The sequence below is a fragment of the Sorex araneus genome, chromosome X (genome assembly GCF_027595985.1).
Source record: "Sorex araneus isolate mSorAra2 chromosome X, mSorAra2.pri, whole genome shotgun sequence".
In the NCBI taxonomy this organism is placed as follows: domain Eukaryota; kingdom Metazoa; phylum Chordata; class Mammalia; order Eulipotyphla; family Soricidae; genus Sorex; species Sorex araneus.
Genome location: NC_073313.1, coordinates 102,890,025 through 102,917,396, shown reverse-complemented (window position 1 = coordinate 102,917,396; position 27,372 = coordinate 102,890,025). Strand labels below are relative to the sequence as shown.

At 36.6% G+C, this 27,372-nt stretch overlaps 1 protein-coding gene across 3 annotated transcripts; it reads right to left on the bottom strand.

The window, feature by feature from the left end:
* PWWP3B (PWWP domain containing 3B) lies at positions 1–27,303 on the bottom strand. 3 transcript variants are annotated; one of them, XM_055121623.1, is made up of 5 exons: positions 27,177–27,303; positions 23,919–24,052; positions 7,922–8,063; positions 5,170–5,244; positions 1–4,064 (listed from the first exon to the last, which is right to left on the bottom strand). In XM_055121623.1, exon 5 carries the CDS (start codon positions 3,852–3,854, stop codon positions 1,806–1,808), a length of 2,049 nt encoding a protein of 682 aa, XP_054977598.1. In that variant the 5' UTR covers positions 3,855–4,064; positions 5,170–5,244; positions 7,922–8,063; positions 23,919–24,052; positions 27,177–27,303; the 3' UTR covers positions 1–1,805. The 3 variants fall into 3 exon arrangements, with proteins under 3 accessions (XP_054977598.1, XP_054977599.1, XP_054977600.1); XM_055121624.1 differs by having other exon boundaries at positions 7,922–8,043; XM_055121625.1 differs by lacking the exons at positions 23,919–24,052; positions 27,177–27,303 and adding an exon at positions 19,704–19,742 and having other exon boundaries at positions 7,922–8,043.
* Between the last annotated feature and the right edge of the window lie 69 nt (positions 27,304–27,372).

Below are 27,372 nucleotides of genomic sequence, written 5' to 3'. Positions count from 1 at the left end.
TGAAATATAGAATGGTTTTATTGAAAACCAAAACATCCAACTTGAAAATTTTACATAAACATGTGATCATTTGAGTACGTAAAAAAACAGCCAAGGGTGATAGTTGCTTTACTTTCAAAGTAAAATTTCAGGCAGAATTAAGAGAAGATTATGTAAAATATGAAGCTTATACTATTTTAAAGCTTTCTTTTAAAGTAGAAAAACAATGATGGAAGTTAATATTTATTTAGAAAGATAATTATAACAGCTATTAAATGTGACAACTACAATAAGTAAACGGTTTAACTATATATATGTATAAGTACATATATATATACATCAATCCACAGAAACACCACTTATGTAGCTGTAATCCAAATTATGAAGAAATAAACATTCAAGATGAAATATAAAATGGTTTTATTGAAAACCATGACATCTAACTTTTAAAAATTTTACATAAACGTGATAATATGATCAGAAATACAAAAGCTGATGAGTGACAGTTGTTTTAGTCTGAAAGTAAAATTGTAGACTCATGTTAAGTCTTTCACATTTATTTTACGTCAAGGTATTTAAATAAAGTAGCTTTATAAGCATCTATTTTCACAAAAATCTTGTTTCAAGTTAGTATAAGCAAATCATTGGCTTCACACTTCAAATTCTAATTGTGTACTTTTAAACACATTGAGATAGCTATCATATTTAGCTAAATGGAAATGTTTGACAGCACATTTTCAAATCACCGGATTCATCTACTCTCTATGGTAGCTTGGAATGAATTACCAGTTGGCACTAATATTATTAGAACCAACTGAAACTATTCTACAAATAAGCCAGATGACAGAGATTGCTTGTTTTGAGACAAATGACTATACATCTGAGGAAACAAGACTCAGAACAAAGTGCTTGCATTTTCTAAGTTTATATCAAACTAGATGGGCTCTTAAGCAGTCAGTCTGGACTCATACATCTGGAGTAGCCAGACTGTGAATACAGTGATTTTAGCTTCCTTATCCATGTGGACAGATGGCTGCATTAAGAGGATGCAACCACAGTTATGAAGAAAGCTTAAAAAGCCTGTCAACCATTTAGTCACAGGCACTCACATAAATGTCATTTCAGGAAAGTGTAGAATCAACAATCCCGTTCAAGGCCATCAGAAAAAATTTCTGCACACTAAAATGTTCTTCACATATACCTGTATGTGAATAGAGACTGCCTTCAAATAAACCACTTACTTTAATTTTGAATTTCCGATTGTTTTCTTAAAAAAGCAATTGCAAGTAGTTATAATATATAGCAAAGCATCTCTATCTTTGGTTCTATATCTCAGAGATATTTTTCCAAAAATAAATAGGCATGGCAGAAAAAATAATTTCACTATCTTAAAGGAAAACCCAATTACTTTATAAAACTAAGCAAAAAATATAATAGAAGCTTTTAAGATTTTTCTAATCATCTTGCTTAATATCTAATACTAGTGCAACTTTAATATTAAAATGATTGTGCACGCTGTATTTATACAGCATAGCCACAGAAATTTGCAAAAGAAAAATAGTACCTTTCCTTAAAAAACATGTAACAATTATGCATTCTAAAAATTTCTGGTAAAGCTGAAATGTTAATTGAGTTGACTAAAGAAGCACAAAAAAGGAAGTGAAGATGTAGCAAATAGATCCTAGAGATCTCAAAAATGTGAAAACACTATCCACAGTCTTCCATTTATGGTACTTATATGTTGGAAAGAAATTTTCAGATATTCTATTTTTTAAAAATATCTGTGAAAGCTATATCTTCCTGTTATAGCTGGAGACTCAAAAGATTTAGTGACCTTCATTGGTTGCTGGTCTCCGCCTCTTTCCAGTTAATATTTTTGCATCATATAATTCTCTTTCCCTGTAACCTAGAGATGGTCCTTTTAGATACTTTGCTTCAGCTAGCTTGTAATCTAAGCCATCAACAGCAGCAATCGAACAAATGATTGCTTCTGGCAGAAGAACTTCCAAGATAAATTTGATTTTATCATCTTTTATCAGACTCGGCATTTCTCCATCTATTTGTTCATAGATTTCTTGTAAGTATTTCATCACCTTATCCAACTGATCTTCATCTTCAAAGTATGTCTCAATACAGCGGGAAAGTCTGTTTGCATGCAAAAATGCATTCAGCCACTTGGATTCTTTTGTGCCATTCAAAATACTTAGAAGATGGCTCTCTGCTCCTTTCTCATTCACAATAAAGTTGAGGAGGTTTTGATTGGCTCTATCCCGAACAGGTTTCATTCGGTCAGGAAGAATATTCTGAAAAATCTTTCTCTTTTCCGGGGGTTTCACAGCCAATAGTTCCTTGGCATCTTCATTACGCAGTTTTGGAAATTTGTGTCTGAAAGCAGCCTGGTCAGTTCCTTTCCGAAGTGGATAGCTAATGTCAGCTGCGTAATACTCAAAGAAAGAGCCTGAAAAAGAACGGCAGCCTAGTTTAACTCTGTAGTCACAAATCAGTGACAGGCACCACTCAATACTTTCATAGTATTCCTCCTTGGCCTTTTCTACTAGTTCTTTTTTCTCTTTACAATCGTATTTCTTTAATCTTCTAAAAGACACCCTAATGCCTCTGTTTGCAGGATTCATGTTTACCTCAACAAAGAGTAAACTTGCTTTTCTCTCCTTTCGCCTGATGCTTTTTATTACTGCTGGCCAGTATGGATATTTTTGGTATTTAAACCAGACTATCATTCCTACTTCAAATGGACGTGGCTCATAATGAAGAAGTATGCGTGGAAGTTCTTCCTCTTCTTCACTTTCATTGAGGATGGAAGCTTCAAGAGCACTTTGATGCCCTGATTTGTCAGAGGCTTGAAGTTCTCCCCCTACTTCCTCTAAATCCATTTCCTGCCAATATCTTTCATTATTCAGCGGGAGTGAATAATCCAGGTCACTGGTAGAGGCACTTACTGAAAGCTGGCAGTCATTTGAACTAGGTTCTGGGGGTGCCTCAATTTCTGGCTCTGATACCACTGCTACAGGTTGATAACGGGTAATAACAGAGCATGCATTTGAAGGACCCTCTCCAGGATCGTCAATATTATCAGGCAAAGGCAAATCAGCACATTCGTAGGACAGATCCAGGGTCTCTGGAGGGATATTCTGTGCCTCTTGTTTCAAAACTTTGGGCACAGTGAATATATCTGATGGTGCTGGATACAACTTTTCCTCTTTAACCAAATCACCCTCCTCTTTCATTGTGGAATAAAAATATATGACTGCTGACATGTCAATCTTTTTCTTACTCTCCTTTTTATCATCATCTTCTTCTGAGGGTGAAGGGACAGTCTCGCACCAACTGAAGTTTGGCGATGACTTCATTTCCATTACACTTGCATTAGTATCATAGGTTGAGGGCACCTGTATTTTGTCATCACACAGGGAATTATCACTTTCTGAAGATACTATGGGGGATGGTGAATTTCCACTTTCTTGGCTCTCATACATTTTAAGATGTGGTTGTGGTATGTTTCCAGACAATGTAGTGGTCTCTTCTTCATCTGAACTGCTTATTTGAATCGAATCCTGATTCTCATTCAGAATACTCAGTGCCACTTTTAGCGACCTTTCATAGGTTGTTTCCTCTCTAGGCAATGCACTCATATCTGACTGTTCTGTCACTGAGGAGACAATTGCTTCAATCTGAGATTTATTTAGGACCTTTGTTTCAGTGCTCTCCACTCTAATTACTTCACCCAGTAAGAGAATTTGGACTTCAAGGGAAAATACCCTTTTTCTCTTACTATCTGATGTAATCTCAGATACAGACAAAACCTTTGCAGGCCATAACTGGTCATTCCAATTACATAAGACATACTCAGCATTCATGACTTAGATTTGTGTACTGAGATTATTACCAAGAATTTAAGTGCCTGGCAATTCTTGTCACTGCTAAGTGAGACCTTATCAAACCTATACCCAAACCTCTTTTTTCTTTTAACTAAGTAAGTATTTACAGTTCATATAGTTTGTTCTTCTTCAGCTGTATTTCCAAGGAATGTTTGATCACGTTGCTTGAATGGTACAATACAGAAGATCCTGAAATGAGAAAAGGAAAATGGATCAGCATTTTTTCTTGTCAAAGTAGTAAGTAATCAATAGTAAACAGAAGTAAGAAAACAATGATTGGTGCAATATAAGATGGAGAACAAAAACACAGCATAGCTCAATGAGGGGATCTGAGTCACAGAAATGATTTTTAATAATGTAAACTCAAGAACTTGCCTTTATTGAACATGCTTATCAAGGAGTAAACATGTTTGATCATGATAGCAGGGGTGGGTGAAGATATGTTGTTGGTGACTATGTAAATTACGAATACTTCAGCTTGTTTGTGCCCCTAACATTATAAAGTTCTAGAAATTAAATACTCTTAACTTCACATGCATCAGAAGCATTTGAAGAGCTCGTTGAAACTAGTTTTCCAGGCAATAATGTGGGAGTTTAACCCACAAGGTCTGAATTAGACTCAATATTTTGTGTTTCTGATAAATTTCCAAGTGATTATGACACTATTTATTTGAGAATAACTCTTTAAGAATCACTATCATAGCCAACCACACAACTTTATACTATTTAAGCTGAGAAGGCTTTTCTGTTGACCCAAAGCAGGCAAAAAGTAATGAAGAACATTTGTATACATGGGCTAGACAACAACAAAGACCTTATTAAAACATGAGCTTAGAAGACAGAGAGATTTATCATAGCATCTATAGTCACTAATCGGATAGAACAGTTATCTAGGATTATCTAAGAGTCATATGGCTAAATAAGACCTAAGAAATCTGAATAACCTCTTCTATGATGTATGAATAGCAGATTAATATAAGATACGGTTTCTCTAAACTATAAGCTATCAAGTATGATTGTAAAATACTATGGCTACAGAGGATCAAACATTATTTAATATGCAACTCAACATCATTTAAATGTGTAATGTGGCTTCCATTTTAAGTTTCTATGGGTTGCAAAGTAGAAAATCAAATAAATTACATCACAAGTTCTCAGTATTATAAAGGGGACTGTTTGGTACTAGGATCCAACTCAAGGCCTCCTACATGTGAATCATAACTTATATCATGAGCTACGTCCCCAATCTCAACTGTTGCAAATGTAAAATATTTTCTGAAATGCAATACATTACCGAGTATTATGTGGATTGGCTAGATTCCAGCTCTAGGATCAGGCTGTCTTGATTCTCACTCAAATTGGAGACAGGCTGTCCAAAAGGAGACATGGAATAAAACAAACATAAAGAGACTTTTATATCAGAATTTTAGCAGACATATTCTGAAACACAGAAATGAAATAAAAGCTATCATCAACTGTGATAGAGATATTATTTTTAATTTAATTCTTACCCTTATTATTTTAAATTTGATCTCTGTAATACTATTATGCTAGTTGCTTGAAGCTGAAATTCTCTCAGAAAAGTCTGAGGTAGGACAAGAGAGAAGGGAAGTAACAACTACCTTGTGTCTACCATGGGTTAAATTATACATTTAATTTTCTTTTTCACATTAAATTGCATGTGGACTTTTCCTCCTTTGAATATTTTTCAAAAATAATTTTATTCACACTCTGCATTATTTTTGTCTTGGTGGTAAGGGTTTAATTCCTGTCTCTGCACTCAAGGACTTGGAGGGCCATATGTGGTGCCAAAAATCAAACCATTGTCAGTTCAGTGCAAAGCAAGCATTTTACTGTTCTATTATCTCTCTGACCCCAATATACTCTACGTTATATCATGCATACTAATACAAAATATCTTCCTTTGATTTTTTTAGCCTACTCCATAAAAATGATTGACTGGAGAAAATCTAGTGAACAAAACAGGTGTCAATTTGTGGCAAAATCACTGAAGACTGCCCAGAAGGTAAATGCAGGGCCTCAACAACTATCAGATCCTTTAAATGAGAAAGGAGTGGGAAATACATTTATTTAGCTGTTCAGGAGACTTCCCAGACATCTAAGATTTTTTACTCTAAGGATAACGGTTTCGTTACAGATGATTTAAAAATGATCAAAATGTCTTCATCTACAACATATCTGGTTATATACCCATCTAGAAATTTGTTAAAACTTAAAAAGGGGCAGAAAGATATGCATAAATCAAAGTGTAGTTCTATCAAAATAATCAGTATAATTTGTTTAACCATGATTTTCTCATATATGAGATATATCAGTTACATATATTGCATATATATGCATGCATATGCATGTCATTTATATATGCCTATATTTATGCATATTTATATTTATATTCATATCATATATATGCATATCATTTAAAACCAACATCAGATTCAATAACCTGAGAGGCAGGGAAGATAGTACAGTATTTAGGACATATACATGTAGCCAATCCTAGTTTCAACTCAGGCACCACAGGATCCTTCACAGTTGGCCATGGTTAATATCAAGCCCTACAGGATGGAGAAGCATCACATTCTTGGGCTAGGCTCTACTCTTGAGCTACAGGCCCAGCTGGGAAGTGCTTAGGGTGGCCTCTAGTTCAATGTTTGGAGGTCCCTCTCTACAAATGTGAATTGATTGAACATACTTTCATATGATTTCTTTTCTATACCTGGCGGTGCTCAGGGGCTTACTCTTTGCTCTGTGCCCAGGGATCACTCTGTCAAATGCTTGGAGGACCATTCATATCTATGTCAGGGATCAAATCAAAGTGAGCTACATGTAAGTCAAGCACGTTAGCCCTTGTACTATGTCTATGAATTAACATTTGCAGCATTTTCTCAACAGTTCATGCTAAGGATATAAAAACATAAATGAGAAAAATATATGTCAATAGTTTTAAATATGAAGCAGGAAAGTCTGACGTAGTTGCATAAATTATAGTAGTATACATGAGTCCTATTAACATTTATTTCTAAGTAAGAGATATACAAGATATGCTATAATTGCCTTTCCACTTTATATATATAGATGTGCATACGTATACTTATAAAAGTATATTCATTCAAATCTCCATTTGTTCTAATTTTGTGCTCACACATATGTGACACATACATTGTTGACTGACATGTAGAATGTCAAGAAATTCATGGAGCATTTCCCCAATGCTATTGAACAATTTTTTGTTGTTTTGTTTTTTGGGGGCAGTGTAGCTGAGACCATTTCTGGCAATTCTCAGCAAATCACACTGATACATCCACATAGGTCCTGAGGAGGCAGTGAATATCAAGCCCTTGGATGCTAGGGCACACCAGGACTACCCCAGTAGTGCTTGGGGAGCTTCTAGGGCTACACATGGTGAAAACACTGTGGATCCATGCGGTGTTGGTGATAGAACCTAGATCAGGTACGTGCTAGTCATGTATTCTTACCCCTGTACTATCTCTCTGCTCCCTGAAATTCCTTTTAAAAAATATTAGTGAATCACCGTGGGGGTACCATTATTCTTACAAACTTTCGTGCTTGTGTTTCAGTCATACAATGATCAAGCACCCATCCCTCCACCAGTGCCCATTTCCCACCACCGATGGTCCCTGCATCCCTCTCATCACCCCCACCCAGTTATGAAATTCTTGTATCACTGATTTTCTGTATCAATCAGAGGCTACAAATAATGAGTCACTGAATGTCCATCATTATAAATAAGGCATGCCACGTCAATACATCAATATGAATGGATATGCTACACTGAAATGTAAATATATAGGCTATACTCTATTCACTACTTCTCCCATTGTGAACTTTTAAAGAACCGGGAAACACAAACATTTCAAAGAATGAATCCATTTAAACCTTCAGCAAATTTTTCAAAACCGCACATGCCTTTCCACCATTCTAAGTCCACCACCCTATTTTTCTCACCTTTACTCTATGGCCCTGAGAAGTTTCTAGATGACAACATAATTTGACACTCCCATTACCTTGAAGTGCTTGTCAGCTGCAATCTAGTGAAATGAAGCTCCTCCCGCAAGAGTGGCCACCACAGCTCACGTAGGAGATGCTCCGCCCCGGCCTTGTGATGATGAAGACAGGAGGCCCCTCTCTGAATTCGATGAAGGAGAACTGACAAGTTAAATTATTATAGTGTTCTTTCTTAAAGCAGCATGAGAAACCATTATTAACATTATTGCAACCATAGAATCTTAATCATTAATTTTTAATTACTGTAGTGTTACAGGGTAGAAATATTTCTTTAAAGAGCTTCAAAGTGGCGAACAAATGCCATTTAATTTCTATCCAAAGACTTTATGGTATGTGATTACTTAAAAAGAAGTTGAAAATAATTGCTGAAAATTATTGCCAGAGAGATAGGATAGCAGGTATGGCACCTCAGTGTGGTTTCCTGAGCCCCACCAGGATGTTACTCCTGAGTACAGAGCTAACAGCAAGCCCTGAGCACCATAAGGTATGGCGTTCAAAACCAAAAATTGTTATTTTTTTTTAAATCTAAGGATAGGGATGTGACTGCCAAGTTTGAGGCCCTGCATTCAATCCCTGGCACAACAAAATAAAACACTAAAACATAATGTTATATTAAAAAATATTCATTATCTATTTATTCCCTTAAGCTCACTGGCAACTTACCTACAGAGGTAAGTTGCTCAAGTGTCATCAAAATAGCTCAGTTAGGGTCTTGATTCTGCTGAAATTCTTTTAAAAAGAATGCTAATATTTTTCCTACCAAGAATGGTTTCTAGGGGCTAGAGCGATAGCATAGCGGGTAGGGCGTTTGCCTTGCACACGGCGGACCCGGGTTCAAATCCCAGAATCCCATATGGATCCCTGAGCACCACCAGGAGTAATTCCTGAGTGCAGAGCCAGGAGTGACCCCTGTGCATCGATGGGTGTGACCCAAAAAGCAGAAAAAAAAATTGTTTCTTAATTTTTTCCCTGTTTACAGGACATGTATGTCTCTACTTTTATTCTGTTTTTCTCTTGAAAAAAACTGCAAGGATGTTTCAGAGAACTTCTTCACAAACATCAGCACTTCTGATTAGAGTCTGAAAGTCACCGTCTGGCAGGAGATTTCAAATACTCTCGTCCATAATTGACAATTCCTTCCTCTGAAAACATGCTGATATTTTCCAACAAAGCTACTAATATGGGGACATTAACTTTAAAGTTGGCATGTCTTTATTGTATGTCTGAGATTTTTTTCATATTTTGTTCATTAAAATTTTCCTGCACAATGGGGCTGGAGAGATAGTATAGCCAGCACAGGACTTGCCTTATATAGTCAAGCTGGGTTTGATCCCTAGTACCGTATATCGGCCCCGGAGCTCACCAAAAGTGATCCCTGAGCACAGACCCCAAATAAGCTCTGAGCATAACCAGTTATGGCTCAAAAAGAAAAACTATAAAACAAAATAAAATTCTTCTGATCTAGGGCTGGCCAGAGAGTAAAGTAAGTAAGGCACTTTCACCATTTGTTGGATAGAATCCAACACAGGCTGGATCCCCGGAACTAAGGCCTGCCAGGAGTGATCCCTGAGTGCAGAGCCAAGAGTAAGCCATAAACACCACCAGGTGTTGCCCCACCATACCCCCAACAAATTCAGAATGTGGCTCTGCACTACTGAATCACTCTTAGAGGTACATGGGGGATCATTTGAGATGCCAGTGATCGAACCTATGTCCATCATGTGCAAGGAAAGTGCCTTATGCACTGCACTATCACTCCAGTCCTTTTGGATCGAGAAGTGACTTAGAAAAATGATGCAGGGCCAGAGAGATAGTGTACCGGGCAATGCACCTGCTTTGCATGTCGCTAACCTGGGCTCAATTCCTTGCACTCCCTATGGTCATCCCCTGAGGCTGCCCAAAGTGAAACCTGAGTACACAATCAGAGTAGGCCATGAGCACAGCTGGTTGTTAAACACACCAAAAAATAGATAAATGAAATAGGAAAAAATTGCGATCAATAAGGATAGAAGATCCTAAACAACAGAATAATGAGATGACCCTTTTTCAATCATTTCAACTTAGTGGATCTTCTATCTTACCTAAGTCACTGTGTTTCCAGCCTCCCTCGTAGTAAAGAAAAATTACTGTCCTTAAAAATCACACCAAAATCTAGTACCATTTTATTATAGGATTGTTTCTAAATTTTCCAGATATTACTATATAATATAAACATTATAAGGACACTGAAAATATTTATGGAGAGATATAATTATGTATTTTACAGTATGATAGCTTTTATTCTACAATCTAATGTTTAAGGACATTGTAAATATTGATTTATGTAAATAGAGATATGACTAAATATTAAACAGGATGATAGTTTTATTCTATGATGAAATGTTTTAAGGACACTATAAATAGTGATTTATGTAAACAGAGCTATAATTAATTAAATATTTTGCAGGATGATAATTTTTACTATGGCTTCTCATTTAATGTTTGGAAAAACAGATGCATCTACAGTCAAGTAACTGCACTAAATACTATGTGCATTCTTCACCACTATGGTACCATTTTAGGTCACCAGTAGTGTACTCAGAGAAAGGCATTTTAGTGTGCAGCTACTAAAAGAAAAATTAAAATATATATACTTTCTTGTATTTATTCTACCTTCTCCCTATATAGCATATAAATCAGCAAATGATATACCAGGTCACTCTTTTCAAATAAAATGCAAATAAATTACCTGGATAATAATTTATATTTACCTTTACTATATAAGGGAAGAAAATTATAATCAATAGTAACAAATGCTACTAATGATACTTCTATTATAATACCAAAGACAGGCAACATCATTATAATATCTATGAAAACTTCTATCAGTGGCACTACTCCCAACACTTAGCATATCTTTGAATAATGTGTTGAATATTTCATGAAGAAAGTACAACAAATGTCCTATTTTATCAACAGTAATATTAATAAGAATGATCAACATGCTAGGGCCCAAAAGTAGGGGCCGGAGCGATAGCACAGCGGGTAGGGCGTCTGCCTTGCACGCGGCCGACCCGGGTTCAATCCCCGGCATCCCATATGGTCCCCCAAGCACTGCCAGGAGTAATTCCTGAGTGCAAAGCCAGGAGTAACCCCTGAGCATCGCTGGGTGTGACCCAAAAAGCAAAAAAAAAGAAGTATTTTCTTACAATGTGCCAGGCACTGCCAGATATTTCGTATATGCCATCCTTCTTGATTTGGAGTAATTATTGGTAGGTAAATTTTATGAGCATTCTGATTTTGCAGATGAGGCAACCGAAAGTTTAATGAATATTTACAAGATATTGGAGAGACAGTACAGTAGGTAGGGCACTTGGCATGCAAATGGATGACCTCAGTTTCATCCCTGGCATCTCATATGATCCTCAGAACCTGCCAGGAGCAATCCCTGAGCACAGAGTCAGGAATAATCCCTGAGCACTGTCACATGTGTCCCCTTATAATATTTATTATATATATGTATGGCACATGGAATTTCAATGCAAGTACTTTGACTCCAGAGTTCATTTACTTAACAATGATACATCTGCCTTATTGCAAATAAAAAATATAAAGGTATGCTAAATGGATGAGGAAATTTATTAATGAATTTTAAATCATTATGCACTAGGAATCACTAAATCTTTGGGTTTTCAATTGAATCACCATGAGATATACAGATAAAAAATTGTTCATGATTGAGTTTCAACTGTACAATGTTCCAATACCCATGTCTTCACCAGTCTGCATTTCCTGACATTTGAATGATTGTACTCATTTGCCAGATTTAAAATTTTAAGAACAAAGTATGTGAATAATACCCAAAGACACATAGAAACAAGAGCCAGGAGGACTGGTCCATGGTAGAAAGCTCTCCACAAAGTGAGAGGGGAATGCAGTTAGACAGAGAAGGAACTGCTATGACAATGATAGCTGGAAATGATTATTCTAGACAAAAAGGACAAAAAAAAATGAGTGCTCAATTTCAGTCACTATATTACAAACCTCAGTGTCTCAAAAGAAAATGAGAGAGAGAAGAGAGAGGAGAGAGATAAAGGTGTCTGCCACATAAGCAGGCTGTAGGTGGGATGCGGGGGTGGGTAGGAGGAAAACTGGGAATCACTGAATCTTACAAGAGAATTTTGAGTCCAGTTCTCCATCTAACTGAACTTAACTGAGAGTTATATAGCATAATATCATCATGCAAATAAGCATTCTATCACTTCTGCCAAATCCTAATGGAAGCAAGATACAGGTTCTACTCACACATACAAGGAAGGAAGTACACAACAGGTGGATTTCCTAGAGTGCGTCCACCATGATATTACATGATTCCATTTGTATTATATTTTTAAATGAAAATTATAATAATAATGACATTACAATTAGCTTTCCAGATTACGCATATATATGGAAAGCACAAAAAATTAGACTGTGGATGGAACCCATCATATTCTGGCTTAGGGGTCATGCTTAAATAAAATTCTAAATCTGCAAAATCCAAAGAATTTTATTTTAAATAGCAATGCATAGTATTTTAAATATGATTCTGGTTGTTTAAATAAAAACAAACTGAGTTAACAAAGGTAAGTAGCCAGAAGGGAAGGACCTGGGGACATTTAGGAAGCACACTATGCATGGCACTCTATCATTAATAGTTTCAAAATCATGGTGCCTCAATAAAAATTGAAGAAAAAGTAATAACGTTACATAAAAATCATCTACATGCAGATTTAAAGCCCATACCATTCTTCCTAAAACATTATGGCAGCAAAAGCAAAACTTATCTATGAATTACTGGAAAGCACCAGTCCCAATTCTAATAATGATATAAAATAAAAGTAAGAAAATTCAACCCATATATTAACAATGACATAATATAGATCACTGTATCACTGTCATCCCATTGCTCATTGATTTGCTCAAGTGAGCACCAGTAACGTCTCCATTGTGAGACTTCTTGTTACTGTTTTTGGCATATTGAATATACCACAGGTAGCTTGCCAGGCTCTGCTGTGGCGGCGAGATACTCTCGGTAGCTTGCCAGGCTCTCTAGGAGGGATGGAGGAATCGAACCCAGGTCGGCCACGTGCAAGGCAAATGCCCTACCCACTGTGCTACTGCCCCAGACCATAAATATAGATAATTTATGAAATTATAACTTTCCTTGAGCCCATCAATAACTACTGTAAGCTGAATTCCAAAGGGTGTTCAGCCCATGAAAGAAGGGCCTCAATGAATTCTTGATCTAAATGTAAAAGCAAACATTATAGAAATTTTAGAATAAAAAGTACAAATTTTGAGATCTTCATTTAGGCAAACTTTTATTAGAAAAATTAAAATATAGACCATAAACATTTTGTAGTGCCAGGGATTAACCATAAATCCTTACATATGTAAGGCAAGTGCTCACCAGAGTTACATCTTTGGCAAAACAATAAAAATTATGATAAATAAGACTTGAAAATTTCTTTTCAGAAAATTAAATGAAAACAGAGTAAAAAGTATGATTTGTAAAACATATTCCATTAAGCATTTCAATGTAAATTTATATGTAACTCATAATTCAATAAGATTAACAAGCCAATAAAAGTAGATAGCCAACTGAAACATACCTCCATCAATGATAAGTAATGTAAAATAAACAAATGAAAAGGTGCTCAACACTATTAGTAATTAAAGAATAATCATTATACAAGAAAAATCACCATGAGACAGCACTAATACCTCTACATACTGGCTAATATTAATAAGATAAAACTAACTTTATACTATCAACTACTCACAAAGATACTGGTCTACTAGAACTACAGCTAGTAGAGTGTATAATATCACAGTTAATATAGAAAAGAGTTGGGAAGTTTTCAATATAGCTAGATTTATATGTACTATAAAACCCAGAAATTCTACTTCAAGGCATTTACCCAAGATAAACAAAAATTTATAAAGAGACATACAAAAACCTATTGTAGAGTGTTTATAGCAATATTTTTATTGACTTGAGTTTTGGGCTACAGCTGGAGGTAGTCAAGTCTTACACCTTGCTCTGAACTCAGAAATCACAATATGTGGTACCAGGAATCAAAGTCAGCCATATGCAAGACAAATGTCTTACCCTCTATACTATCTCTCTGACTCTGGGATGTTTATAACTTTAATAGTAATTTCCAATATAATAATTCCCCCAAAATATAAATCTATCAGTCAGTGTACCAACAACTTTTATTTTTTTAATTCTTTTAATAATATAGGAGTACTGCTATTGATTCAGCCATTGATTAAGCTGATTGAATTGGGCATGAACTCCACATTAATTTTTTTATTCTATTCTGAATGTTAAATTTATTTTATTATTTTATTATTTCCCCCCCGTTTTTTGATTCACTGTGAGATACAGCTACAAAGCTTTCATGTTTGAGCTTCAGTCAAACACCCATCCCTTCACCGGTGCATACTTTCCACCACCAAAGTCCCCATTATTCGCCCCCGGCCCTATTCCAACCCTTCCCCTGCTTGTGTGGCAAACAATTTCCTCAATAATCTTTCTCTACTTTGGGTACATTCTATATTTTGACACCAGTCTCACCACCACTCAAACCTGCCAAAAAGGCAATGCTAGACGATTTGGCTTTTTATTGCTTCTTATGGATAGTTTATAATGTCCAAGAAATTCTGTGTCATTCTCTTCCGGGAGCTTCAGTTTATAGTCTCTGGGTCTTGGCCATTGATGAGATTACATGGCGCTAGGGGCAGTCTTCACATGCTCAGACAAGCCTCACCCAAGAGGGCACGAACCTCACCCAAAATGGGTTGAACCTCACTAGAGAGTAGATCAGCAGGAAAACCCAGATATGCGGGAATCCGTGACTAAGATCTCAAGCTTGCTTTGGTTGGGACTGGGCCTCCTCCTGCCATGTCCCCAGTTTTCCAGAAGCTTGGCAGTCACATCCACAAACTGCCCCTCGTACCCACAACTTTTAGAATAAAATGCTGCCTCTAATTTATACTCAACTATTGACATGAAACAATATGGGTAAAGACCAGAAAAACCATGCTCAGTGAGAAAAGGCATACGTAAAAGTATACATAGTATTGTTCCACTTATATGACATTCTGGGAAATGTAATACTAGAGAGAGAGAAACCAGGTCAGGAAAAAAATGTGAGGAATATACCAATTTTGCCACTCGACTATATGAGCAGATGCAGAGGAAGAACACAGAATTCAAGCAGAGCACAGAATTCAGGAGTTATGATAAAGAGATAGAGATCTGGATGAGAATACATCCGCAATGAGAAAGCAGAAACCAAACAGCATTAGAAGCAACAGTTGTAGATAAGTAAATTTCAATATCTTAATGCAATAGGCTCATGTAAAATTGTTAAAAGGGTCCACATAGTACACTCCTAAAGGTCAAGAGCACTGGTAACACAAATTGACAGTTAAAATATTCAATGACCCCTTGATGCATAGACATAAATGACTATAAAATATAGCCTCTTATTATTAATATTTATAGGCTGTCAGATAATATGTAGAGAAAATGTATCAGAAGAAATCTGAGCATCCCATGTAAAAATATGCAAAGTTAGAGAGCACATCATTGCTAGGGCCAAAAGGACACTATAATCATTTGTCAAAGATATATGAATGTTACAGAGGGTAAAAAAGGGAAAAGTACCAGGAGCCTAGAGGTCACAAGCTTAACTTTTCCATGTTTAAAGATGTTTTACTTCCTTGCTAATTCTGAGAGTCACACAGTGCCAATGGATAAAGTTGCTTGGGAATCTAGACTCAGGATAATGAAAAACATATTAAACATAATAAAACTAAATAAAATTAGATGAGGGCCACACAACCATCTCAGGAGCAAATAAAGATTTGAATGTTCATTTGAACAAAGGAAGAGCAGAATGTACTTCTGAATTTTGAAGTACAAGGATCAAAATTCCAGTGTTCTTCTTGGATTATTAAGAGAAAAAAAACTATCTGCCTTGGAAATTTTATAAAATAATACCCTTCTTGTTCCCACCCTACCCCAAGTTATTCTTTGAGACCCCCATCGGTCAAGATCCAAGTTGAAATAAAATACTTCCTGTGAACACACTATATAAAAGGTATGTATCAGTATCAGTTCTTTAATGGGAACATACAACAGACTAATACGCACTGTCTAAATTTCAGATTATTCTTTTGTGCCTATCCTAGCTCTGTGCTCAGGGCTGACTGCTAGTGGGGCTCTGGGACCCATATGGAATGCCAGGGAGTAGGACACGTGTAGAGCAAGAGCCCTGCCTGCATTCTTTTTTTTTTTTTTTTTTGCTTTTTGGGTCACACCCAGAGATGCACAGGGGTTACTCCTGGCTCTACATTCAGGAATTACTCCTGGCGGTGCTCAGGGGACCATATGGGATGCTGGGATTCGAACCCTGGTCGGCCGTGTGAAAAACAAACACCCTACCCACTGTGCTATCGCTTCAGCCCCCCTGCCTCCATTCTTAAATAAGTATGATGGCAAGGTTATTAAGAACTCAAACTTCATATAGAGACATCAGTTTGGAATCCAGTTATCTTGTTACTAGACTGAAAGAACAACTATTACTAGTACCAGGGATCAAAATATGTTACAAGTTAAAAATAGTTTTTAAGTTGACTTGCCACCTATGTGCATAGAAAAGAGTGGATATGGATATGAAGGAGGGTGGAAAGAAGAAAAGTTTAAAATGAACCACTGACTGAATATCTTAATATGGACCAGGCACTAGTCAGAGAATCTGATTGATCCAGAAAAATCTTTTGATCTCTGACTATAAAAAAAGTGATATTAGAGGACTCCACTGCTTGAAGGCTACTGGGCAGTTTCCTAGTGTGTACATATCTTTCTAAGTAAGGGAAATCTACATAAATTTTAATGGATGATTTTAGAAGGAAATTTAAAGAAAAGGCTAAAAGAAAAGAGAATATTCAAAAGAATTTCTTTTTCAATGAGGAGAACAGTGACAATATGGATTGTATGCAAATAATCTAAATACTGGGCACTAAAGAAATGTATTATAGTTTGAGAAATTAAACGTAGGTACTTCTTTAATGCCCCAGTATATAGACCTTAATTTAGTATTTATGTAAGTCTATACAATGAAATTAAAAAGTGTATACAAGTGTGTATGTTTATCTGGACTATATCAAGGATAGATTTTGCTTACTGGGTATTTTGATACTTTAGGGACTCTTGGGGTTTATTCTAGAATAATTTTTAATTTTTTTAAAGCCCTCAATGTTGCTTTAAGGCAGCTAGATATGAGGCTCTATGTTCTCTGACCTCAGACAATGATGTGATTACCTCATTTAGATGAGGAGCTTATATTTCTGGAGAGACGGGACAGCATGTAGGGTACATTCTTTGCATGCAGCTCATCCAGGTTGGATCCCCAGAACCCCACGTGGTTCCTAAAGCCCCATGAGGAGTGATCCCTGAAAGTAAAGTCAAGGCTAAGCCCAGAGCACCACCAGAGGTGGAGTCCCAGTAAAACGCAAAAGTTGATGACCTTATGAGACAGATTTATAAAGCAGGTCAAGGACACATACTTAACGTATAGGGTAGTATTCAAGGATGTCTGGAGAGTCAGCCAGTTGGTTCTGACTTACAAGTTTTCCATAAGACATCAGAGCCATTTCCAAAATTTCTTTATAAAATATACCACTCTTTAACACTCAAATATATGCCTTGCTAATTTAAAATATTGTGGCATTAGCCTCTTCAGCTGGCAGTTCAGTGCTAGAGCCCAAGGATTCAGTTCTGAGTTCTATCGGAGTACCAGGGGACGAACAAGGGAGTCTGGGAGCTCAGGACCTACACCTAGTGATGCTCAAGAGCCATGTGGTACCAGGGATGAATCCCAAGTGCTTTACTATATCCATGGCTCCTGTTTAAAATTTGCTTTATATTTGAATTCTCACATCAGTCATTGTTTAAGACTTTTTCTTCTAGAAAACCTTTTTTCAGCTTCACTGCAGTCATACTGTACTTGCTGCCTCACAGTCTTATAAAACAAAATACATTTCACGCCTTACTTCATAAAAATAATTGCCTGGAGAAAATCTGGAAAACCTGACAAGCGCCACCTTGTGATCAAAGTTGGAAATGCATCTTGTTAACAACCAGGTGCATCTTGTTACAACCTCCTCTTGTTACAACATGAGGAGGGTGGGAACCACATCCTCCTGCCAAGCCAGCAGTTTTCTTAGATTTCTAGAACATACCACGTACAAATTTAGTGTTTTGTTATGGATCATACCAAAACTGGATGTTAATGTCTTACTTCTAATACAGTGAAAAAATATCATGTTTACAAAAAAGTGGAGAGGTTTATAAAAAGAAATTGCTGTTGTAAAACGTAAGTAATAGTTTTCTATGTATTTTCCCAAATTTTCTCTTTACATAGATACAGCAGTCCATATTATTTCAAATCACACTCGCCACACTCAAGCACATGGACAGAATTAGTTTTACATGTCAATGAATATTTTCAATATTATTGTTTATGAATCACTTCAAATGGAATTTAACCTTTAATTGGCAATTTTTGATATCAAACTTTCTTTTGAGGTTGATTTTAATACAAATTTATGATTAAATATAAGTTATTAATTATATTTAATTAGAGAAAGTGAAGCCTATTTTCTCTTTGCAACCACAAAAATATTCCTATAGAAGGGTTTTGCATTTTCCATGCATTTAAAATTTTAAAGCAACCCTTTATCTTTATCGGACATAAAAGAGTAATTTTCATGCTTTAATTTGCTTTTTTTCACTGAATCACGTGTCTATCAGCTATGTACTATTCAATTCTACGAACACAACATGCTACATAATCTATTTTAAACTGCTATGAGAAATAAATGAAATCATTTATCTCACTCTTAAACCTAAAAAAATGTAGGGGAAAAAAGGTTCTGTAGCACCAGCCCTACCTGTGCTCTGAAAGAATGAGTTACAAGGAGGACACACACAGGACTGTAGCCAACACACAGCAACCAGCTATGGCTCTTGATGAGGTCCAGGAAGATTTCCAGTATCAGCAAAAGAGAAGGGAGTTATGTTTGTCCTATCTACATGTCTATAAATGTTTTGTGTGTCTAAATCAAGTGGGTGTGATACTTAACTACATTTTCTCTTTTAATTATATGAATGATCATGAAATAAAGCAATTGTTGTAAAAAATCCTGAAACTGGTTAAAAATGTTTTTTTAAAAATCACCAGGAATCAGAACACTCCAGAGATGCTGAATGTTAACATGCAAGTCTAGTTTTCTTCTAAAGAAAATGCCTATTTTTAAAGAAACGTTACCACTGAATAGCATCTCTGAATGAGGTTCATTTACATCTGTTTGTTGTGTCAATCATTCCGTGTGTTTAAATTTACTATCAGCTATTTTTCTGTAGATTAGTGTTTAAATAAACCCCAAATCTGTACAAACACAGAAACATGGAATGTCATGTAAAAATTTTACATGAACGGCATTCCTTACTTTAGTCTTAATTTAGAAGCTGTAATCTGATCACCCATTCCCACACTGTGGACTTCAAAAAAATATAGGGAGAAAGTAAATTTTCAGGGGATCGATCCTGTCACAAGAATAGCGATTTCTCAAAACCATATTCCAATCCCATCTATCCGACACAACCACCTCTATTTTTTTCACTGTTAAACTAAATCCCGAACAAAATTCCCAGAAAATAACTAGCTTTAAGACAGCCATTACCTTGAAGCTTCTTGTCAGCTGCAGCCTCCAGAAATGCAGCCCCTCCCCCAAGACTGGCCACGCAAAGATCACTTCCAAGCTTTAGGAGGATGCTCCGCCTCCTCCCAGCGAAGGGGAAAGCTGGGGGCCTTTCCCTCAATTCGAGGGAGGAGATTCGCCAAGTTAAACTGAAATCACTTAAAGGGGAAAACATTCATTTTAAAAGGACTTGTGAGTGAGATGACAACACGTGTCTGTCCTGTCGTTTCCAGTGAAACTATAGGGATAGGCAATTTCCTGAAAAGTTAAAGAAATCTCTTTATTGTACCATAAAGATCCAGTGACAAAATATCTTGCTACATAATTGATTTGCCTTTATGGTTCTATGTTAGCACAAAGAGTTTAAGGTTCAACAGGTAAAGATTCATTAAAATCGACAAGCTAAGATTTTGTTTGTGTGCTAAAATCTTGTGTTTGTGTTTTCCGCGAATTAATGTTATTTTTGTAGAAATAAATTGCTGCAAACTTAATGCTTCTGCCTCTGGGCCATGAATATACCCCAGCTTATTCCCCTGTGCAGTAATTTGTCCTACAGAATGTTTCCTCACATTTTGAAGAAAAGTGATTTCTAAATATGAAACTTAAACCAAAACCTTAAAGATATATGTATCTGAATATACAAAAAATTAAAACTATTTCTAGAAAACGCACAACAAACCAACTTGAAAATACAGCTTGCCAATCCTACTTTTGATTTAAAATATCTCCAAAGTTGCTTTTTAGAAATTACTATGATAAATTCCAAAGCTAAAACAATGAGCAAAGTCAAAGATAGCCAATTCACAATATTCCTAAGGAATAATTTTTCCCAGCTCCCTAAATTTAATTTTCCATGAACCAGACAGCGTAATGTAAAGAATGTCTGATGCTTTACATGACATCAGGGTAATTTGAATCTAAGAATAAACAACTACTCTGAGATTTAAATTCCCCCTATACAAAAATTGATGTATTAGTTCTGATGTGCAACTTAATTGTCTTATATCAATCATTTCATTATTTTTTAATGGAGTAGGAAGTTTCTATTCACTGGGGCTCTTCAAAACTCAAACATGAAGTAAAAAAACTGATTGAAGGATGTGGACACTGGTGGTGGGACTGGAGTTTGAACTCTGTATGTCTGAAATTACTGTCAATGACTTTGTAAATCACAGTGCCCAATTTTTAAAAATTATATTAAAAATTTAAAAAACTGAACAGTGCATAATAAATATTCACCTTCTCTAATAATCATAGATGAAAACATAGCAGTGAAATTTCATTTCTATAATTAATTTAACTTCTTAATAAATATAGAAAGAAATGATACAATGAATGAACAGCTGGCAAGAGAATGAGGAAATGGGTACTCTTTTATGAGCTAGATCAGAAAGCAGGGAAGAGAGCAGGATGAAATCAAAACAAGTCTTTTTGAATTTCAAACGGGAGGATATGTTCTCTCTGCATCAGTACTCACTGTCTTTTTGGCTTAAGTATGATGTCATCCACCTTCAGACTGTGAGGAAACCAGTATATGTAACTCGACTGAAATTGATGACTATAATCTTCTCTTTCCAGTGAATACATCTAACTTCAAGCAATGTGTAACTCAATAATCTTCAGTCACTGCCATACTTGTTTATTAACTTTTCGTCTCTTATATACATTCATATTCCCATACCAAAAATATGTTTTGCATCATGTTTTTTGCTAACCACAGATATCACATATCTGTACGATACCATTCACTTGTCAAAATTAGTTATGACATATCTCATTTGTGTTGCAGTTTCTGGCAGTAACTTCCATTTCAGATATGGCAATTTCTAGACAGCTGCTAAAAATTCTTTATGCTTACTAGAGCCCATTTCAATCCACCCTCACTCATTGATCAGCTACTTGATCTTGTGTTTTGTTGTTTACAGTTGCTAATTCACTCTGGGAAATTACATTTTGATCCTCATTTATCTCTTTGCTCACAAAATAGTGAAGAAATTAAAATTTTAAATTCAGATTTCTTATTGCCTTTAACAGTGAGGTCTTATTTCTCAGAGTGCTAACAAAAACTATATACTATGAATGGGCAATTATTCTGAGGGTTATGACTCAAAATATCATGCTGAATTTAAAAAAAAACTATTTTAAAGTGTAAATGGCAAGGCCCCAGCAGCTCCACCCATTATCACAATGACCAGGTACACATAATTTCTATGTCTATAAACATGAGTCCTCTGACTTTTCTGATTTAATGAAAGAGAACTGAGTTATGACACTGTTCTTACTGTATGTAAAAAGAGAAAGAAAACTGTCTGCACTGAGAACTCTAAAGAAAGAAGTCATCATTCATTCTTCAAGAGACAAGAGAATAACTATGTTATAATATTACAATTATTCCAATGAAGTATCTGAATACAAGGCATGGATGCTTCTTTGGATTTTTGTTGCCAAACTCAATATTGGGATTTAAAAAAAAACTGAGCCACGCCTGGCAGTGCTCTGAGCTTTCTCGAAACTCTGAGCTCAGAGATCATTCCTGGTGGGATCAGGGGGACCATATATGAAGCTGGGAATTGAATCCAGGTCAGCTGTGAGAAGGTAAGCACCTTACCCACAATACTATCACTCCAGCCCAATCTTGGGATTTTAAGATTTGTCACTGAGGCATCGTAACACTTATGTCTTTGAAGTTTTCGAATAGGTAGACTGGAAGGCAGTGGTCGTTTGAGGTTTTTCTTGATCAGTGAAGAGAGAAATTTAAAATTTGAACAACTCTACTTCTGCTTCACCTCCTCATACTTGAGAGAATATTTAAGAAAGATGTATGCAAATCAGAAGAGTAAACATGATCAGTCGAAGAAGGTTAGAGATGTGGAAAATATTTGGTAGAAGCACAAAAACTGAATAGGATGATAACAAAATCTCATATCTCATCTGCGTTACTTTTATTGTACTATATGAAGGGGAATGTCATGGAAAGAGCTTTTGAACTGTGAGGAACATGTTTAGTCTGCTGATTTGCATACATTTTTTAAAATATTCTCTCAAGTATGAGGAGGTGAAGCAAAAGTAGAGCTGTTCAAATGTGAATAACTGGATAATTGGGGTCTTTTAATTCCTCAAGAAGGAATAGCATGAAATAATGTTATATTCTAATGTTTCTTAAGCTGACATTACTGCTCTTTCTGTTCAAAGCAACCAAAGATCTCCCAGACACAGTTTGATTCAGGATAAACAATATCATCAAGAGCATAAATTTAGGAGTCACAGATCTGTAATGCATTTTAGGAAAGAATTATTAAGAGTGCTAAATCAATGCAAAAATGTGAATATATAGTAAGTATATATGCAATTTAAATATATAATTTAAATGCACATTTAACATATAATTATGTCAATTATATCAACAATAATCTTAATAAACACATTAAAATGATGATGTCTGGGACCAAGACTTCAGGGGTTACTGCTGGCTCAGTACCAGGAGGCATTTCTGGAAGTGCTCAGGGACCATATGGTCCTAGAAATCAAACACAGGCTTCCCACATGTCTTTACATCTGAATAGCTATATATTTGGGCCACAAAATACCATCCAAGAATATATGCGGATCCCTATTTAAGTTATAAAACCTTAGGTGGGTTGTATTAAGAAATTTTTGCAACGTTGCTATTTAATTAGTAGTAATTATGCATAAATGTCAAGAACTGGAGAGTCAGCTGATACTGGTTAGGACCTCAGCCAGCCTCTTGCAGGATTTCTTCATATTTTGTGTTAAACATATGAAATTCTTTTTCTGCTCTTTCTCTGTCTGTCTGTCTGTCTCTGTCTCTGTCTCTTTGACTTTTCAGTCATACTCAGCAGTGCTCAGTGCTCAGAGCTTTCTCTTTGTGTCAAGGATGCCCCCTAGTTGTAGCCAGGGATCAAACTGCATTTATGTTCTTGAAAAGCCAGAACATTAATCCCTATACTATCTCTCCGACTCAGCACATGAGATACTTTCCCCAAATTAGAAGCTATGATTTGCAAGTACAAAACTGATATAGAACAAGGAGCAAAAAAAATAATTAAAATTCTCAATCTAACATGATTTTAAGATGCAATATAAGTTCCAACTTAAAATGTTAATAGTTGCAGAGCAGGAAGCATAATAAACATTTTCTTAACATAAAAAGATTTTATGATACGGAAAGAATCTTACTCAATGTCACATGGATGGTCAGTAGAGCGTCTGGTTCTGTGATCTGGTTATCTTAAATCTTTCCAACTGCTTGTTCAGCCGTCTTCTCTGCTGCTCAACACTTTTGCTGTTCAGACTGCCTTTCCAGGTGCCAACTAGAATCACAAGCAATTTTCTTAGTCACGTGAACCTTTAATACTAATCACATTTGTTCAAAAGGAGACATGGAAGGAAGTCTAATGGAAGTGGCCTACAGAAACTTCCCTACCAAAATCTTAGCAGCCATGCCACTTGGTAACAGGAATAAGATGAAATCTGACATGTGATATCGATGAGACATTTATTTCCTTTTTGGATTTTATTAATTAAATTTATCTCTGCGACACAGTTATATTATTTGGGTTGATGCTTAAATCATCTCTCTCAGGAAAACTATGAGATGGGGACCAGAGAGAAGGAAATTAACAAATACCTTGTGTCTTCTATAAGCTAAGTCCTGTACCCACATTTTTGAACTGTCACATAATTCCTTTCTCCATTTGTCCCGCTAGACATATAAAACTTCTATAAATAAATTTAATCACACCCTACGTGCTTTCATAACACACAAATATAAAATACTTTAAGGCTTTGTCCACTTCATGAAAAATGGATGCCTGAAAAAATTTAAGAAATCCAGCAAGCACCATCTTGTGACCAGAACCAGAACTGCAGACACTCAAGTCCTGAATTTCTCATTTCACAAGGTTGAGAAATACAGAGAAGCCTTCTGGAGAATTCTCAAATTACTCATCCTCAAGCTGATTTGTGTGTGTATGTCATAAAAAACAAAGTAGGATCAGTGCCAGAGATAGCACAAGCAAGTATGGCTCTTGCGTTACACAAAGCCAACAGAGATTTAACCCTCAACTCTGCATATGCTCCCCTGAGCCCTGCCAGGACTGATTCCTGAGCACAAAGCCAGGAGTAAGCTCTGAGCAATGCTGGATATGGCCCAAAAGCCCCCTACCAAAAACAACAACATCATAAGTCATCATTTATTGTATTTTGAGTAATATTTCTCACATTTACTAAGGATTTACTAAGCATCATATATATTTCCCTGTAGTTATAAAGGTACATGTTTTAAACATATTTTTATCCATATCTAGAATATACCAGCATTTTCTATGTAAATGAGTATCTATTTTGTCTACCATCTTTTGTGAGTTAATTTTAAAAGATTTTACAATGTTTCTGAAATTTTATGTCATTTTCTTATAATGCAGGCAATGCAAACTTTCTCTTCACAATAAGACAGGAGGGACTTTAGCCATCTGCTTCAAGCGCTCAGGACTTACTACAGGCTATTATGTGGAGGGATGCGCCACACCCCACTGTTAATCAGGGATCATTCCTAGTGATCCCTGTGATGCCTGAATGGAAGTAGGGTGAATGCAATCTTGGTAAACACCTTAAGCCCATTACTATCTCTCTAGCCCAAAGATTTTTTTGTTTGTTTTTGGGCCACAATTGGCTTGCTCAGAGCTCACACATGGCTCTGCACCTAGGAATCACTCTTGACAGGGCTCAGGGGAACTGTATGGGCTGCTGGGAATGGAATGGGTGAGCCACGGGCTAGGCAAGCCCCCTATCACTATCACTGCACCTTCTTGCCCCAAGATCTTTTGAATGGAAAAGCATAAAATGTAAAATGGTGAACCACCCTGTATCTCGTTACATTTATATCTCCAATAAATAAAGTGTCAGGCATATTTCCATATTTTTTCTTTCATATATCATACCAACATGACAAAATTCATTCTGCAAGTTACATATAGTTGATGTCTTTTATAGTATTGATGTCTTTTCTCATTACATTTGGCTTATTGCATTATCTTATTATTCTTACAGCTATGCAATATTCAAAATTACAGATATTCAATCCTACATGTTTATTCCATGTTTCAAAATTTGGGGGGTATTTTCCCAATTACTTTGAAATACAGGTAAAATTTTAAAAATCTTTTGCGTGAACTAAATTATGGACAGTACTCTAAACAGTTGAATTGCATCGATAGCTTAAGTAGCATAGTAACCACCTTCAAAAATCCACAGAAAAATCTACCGTTGACTAAAGAAAATGGAGTTTTGTGGCAACCTATTTAAAGGACTGTAAGAAAATGTGTTGTTACTTTGTAGCTGTTATGCTGTTTGCACAAAACCTAAAGGCACATGGAACACAGATTTAAAAAACAACATACACATTGTCAGTACATGTTCTTCACTGCTTACATTTGAGGCTAATTCCTTTAATTTCCCCCCACATATATGTATATATACCCAAATGTACAAATATGGTATTTCAAACTATAATTATTCACTTAGACATTTAAAAACATTTTCATGATATTTAAGTCTATAGATTTTACATATTTTGAGAAGATAGTTCTCCCATTTTTCAAATTCTCATCTCAATTATTTTTTATGCTGAGGTAGATATTACATGCCATGTGAAATGTGGGGAAAGAAATGGTCACGTTCTTTTCTTACTTACGCATCTTTTAATACTAGAGGTAACTGCTTTTTTCAGTTATATTAACATGCCTATTCTTATTTACTTTACAAGCTTTCCGACATTTTCATATTACAGGACCCAGAGGCATATGTAAATCTCGTTATATACCGTATGAAGAGACACAGGCAAAAATGAGCGTGGGCCCATAAAAGAAGCGTCTTCGACGACGCTACGTAATTCCTGAGGAACAACTCCACTCCTCATTCTCGGAGGTACTTAAAAAAATTTCAGCTCCAGACGACTTTCGACTATCACTATGCCAACATCACCCAAACACTCAAACTTGTTGGAAACACAATCGACGCGGCCCAAGTCACGCAAAAAAAAACCACGCCAACTCCCACAACTACTTTTGCATTTGGGGGGGGTGGGGGGTGCTCGTCATCCTTTCTTCGTTTTTTCCCCGAGAAGAAAACCAGCGTCTCTGGGTCCGTTTCATCCTTTTCTCTGACCCCCAACTTTTCCACTCAGACCTAAAAAAAAAAAACGCCCGCTCCCCCCACGAGAGCCCCGGCCCCGCGGCCCGGGGCGCCCCCCGCCCCCGCAGGTGTAATCTGATCACCGCCTCCCCCCGCGCGTCGCCAACGTGGGCTCCGAGGGGGGAAGAAGCATCGAGGGAGGATTTCGGGAAGCCGCAGCGGAATTCCTCGCCGCCAGCCCGGCTCGCCGCACGGCGCTCGCGCTCGGGCCGCTCGGGAGCAGCCGTGCCCGCGTCCCCTCACCTTTCCTCGGCCAGCGCGCGGCGGTCAGCGGCCAGAAGTCGCCTGTTCGCCAGCCATGAGCTCCCAGGAGCGGCTGCTCGCGGCGGAAGCCTCCGCGCTCGGGTCTGCACTGCAACGCGGCTCCTCCCACCACACTGGCCGCGCGCCGCCCGCAGCGCCCTTTCAGGCGCCTCGCGCTCGCTCCGCCCCTCAGAGG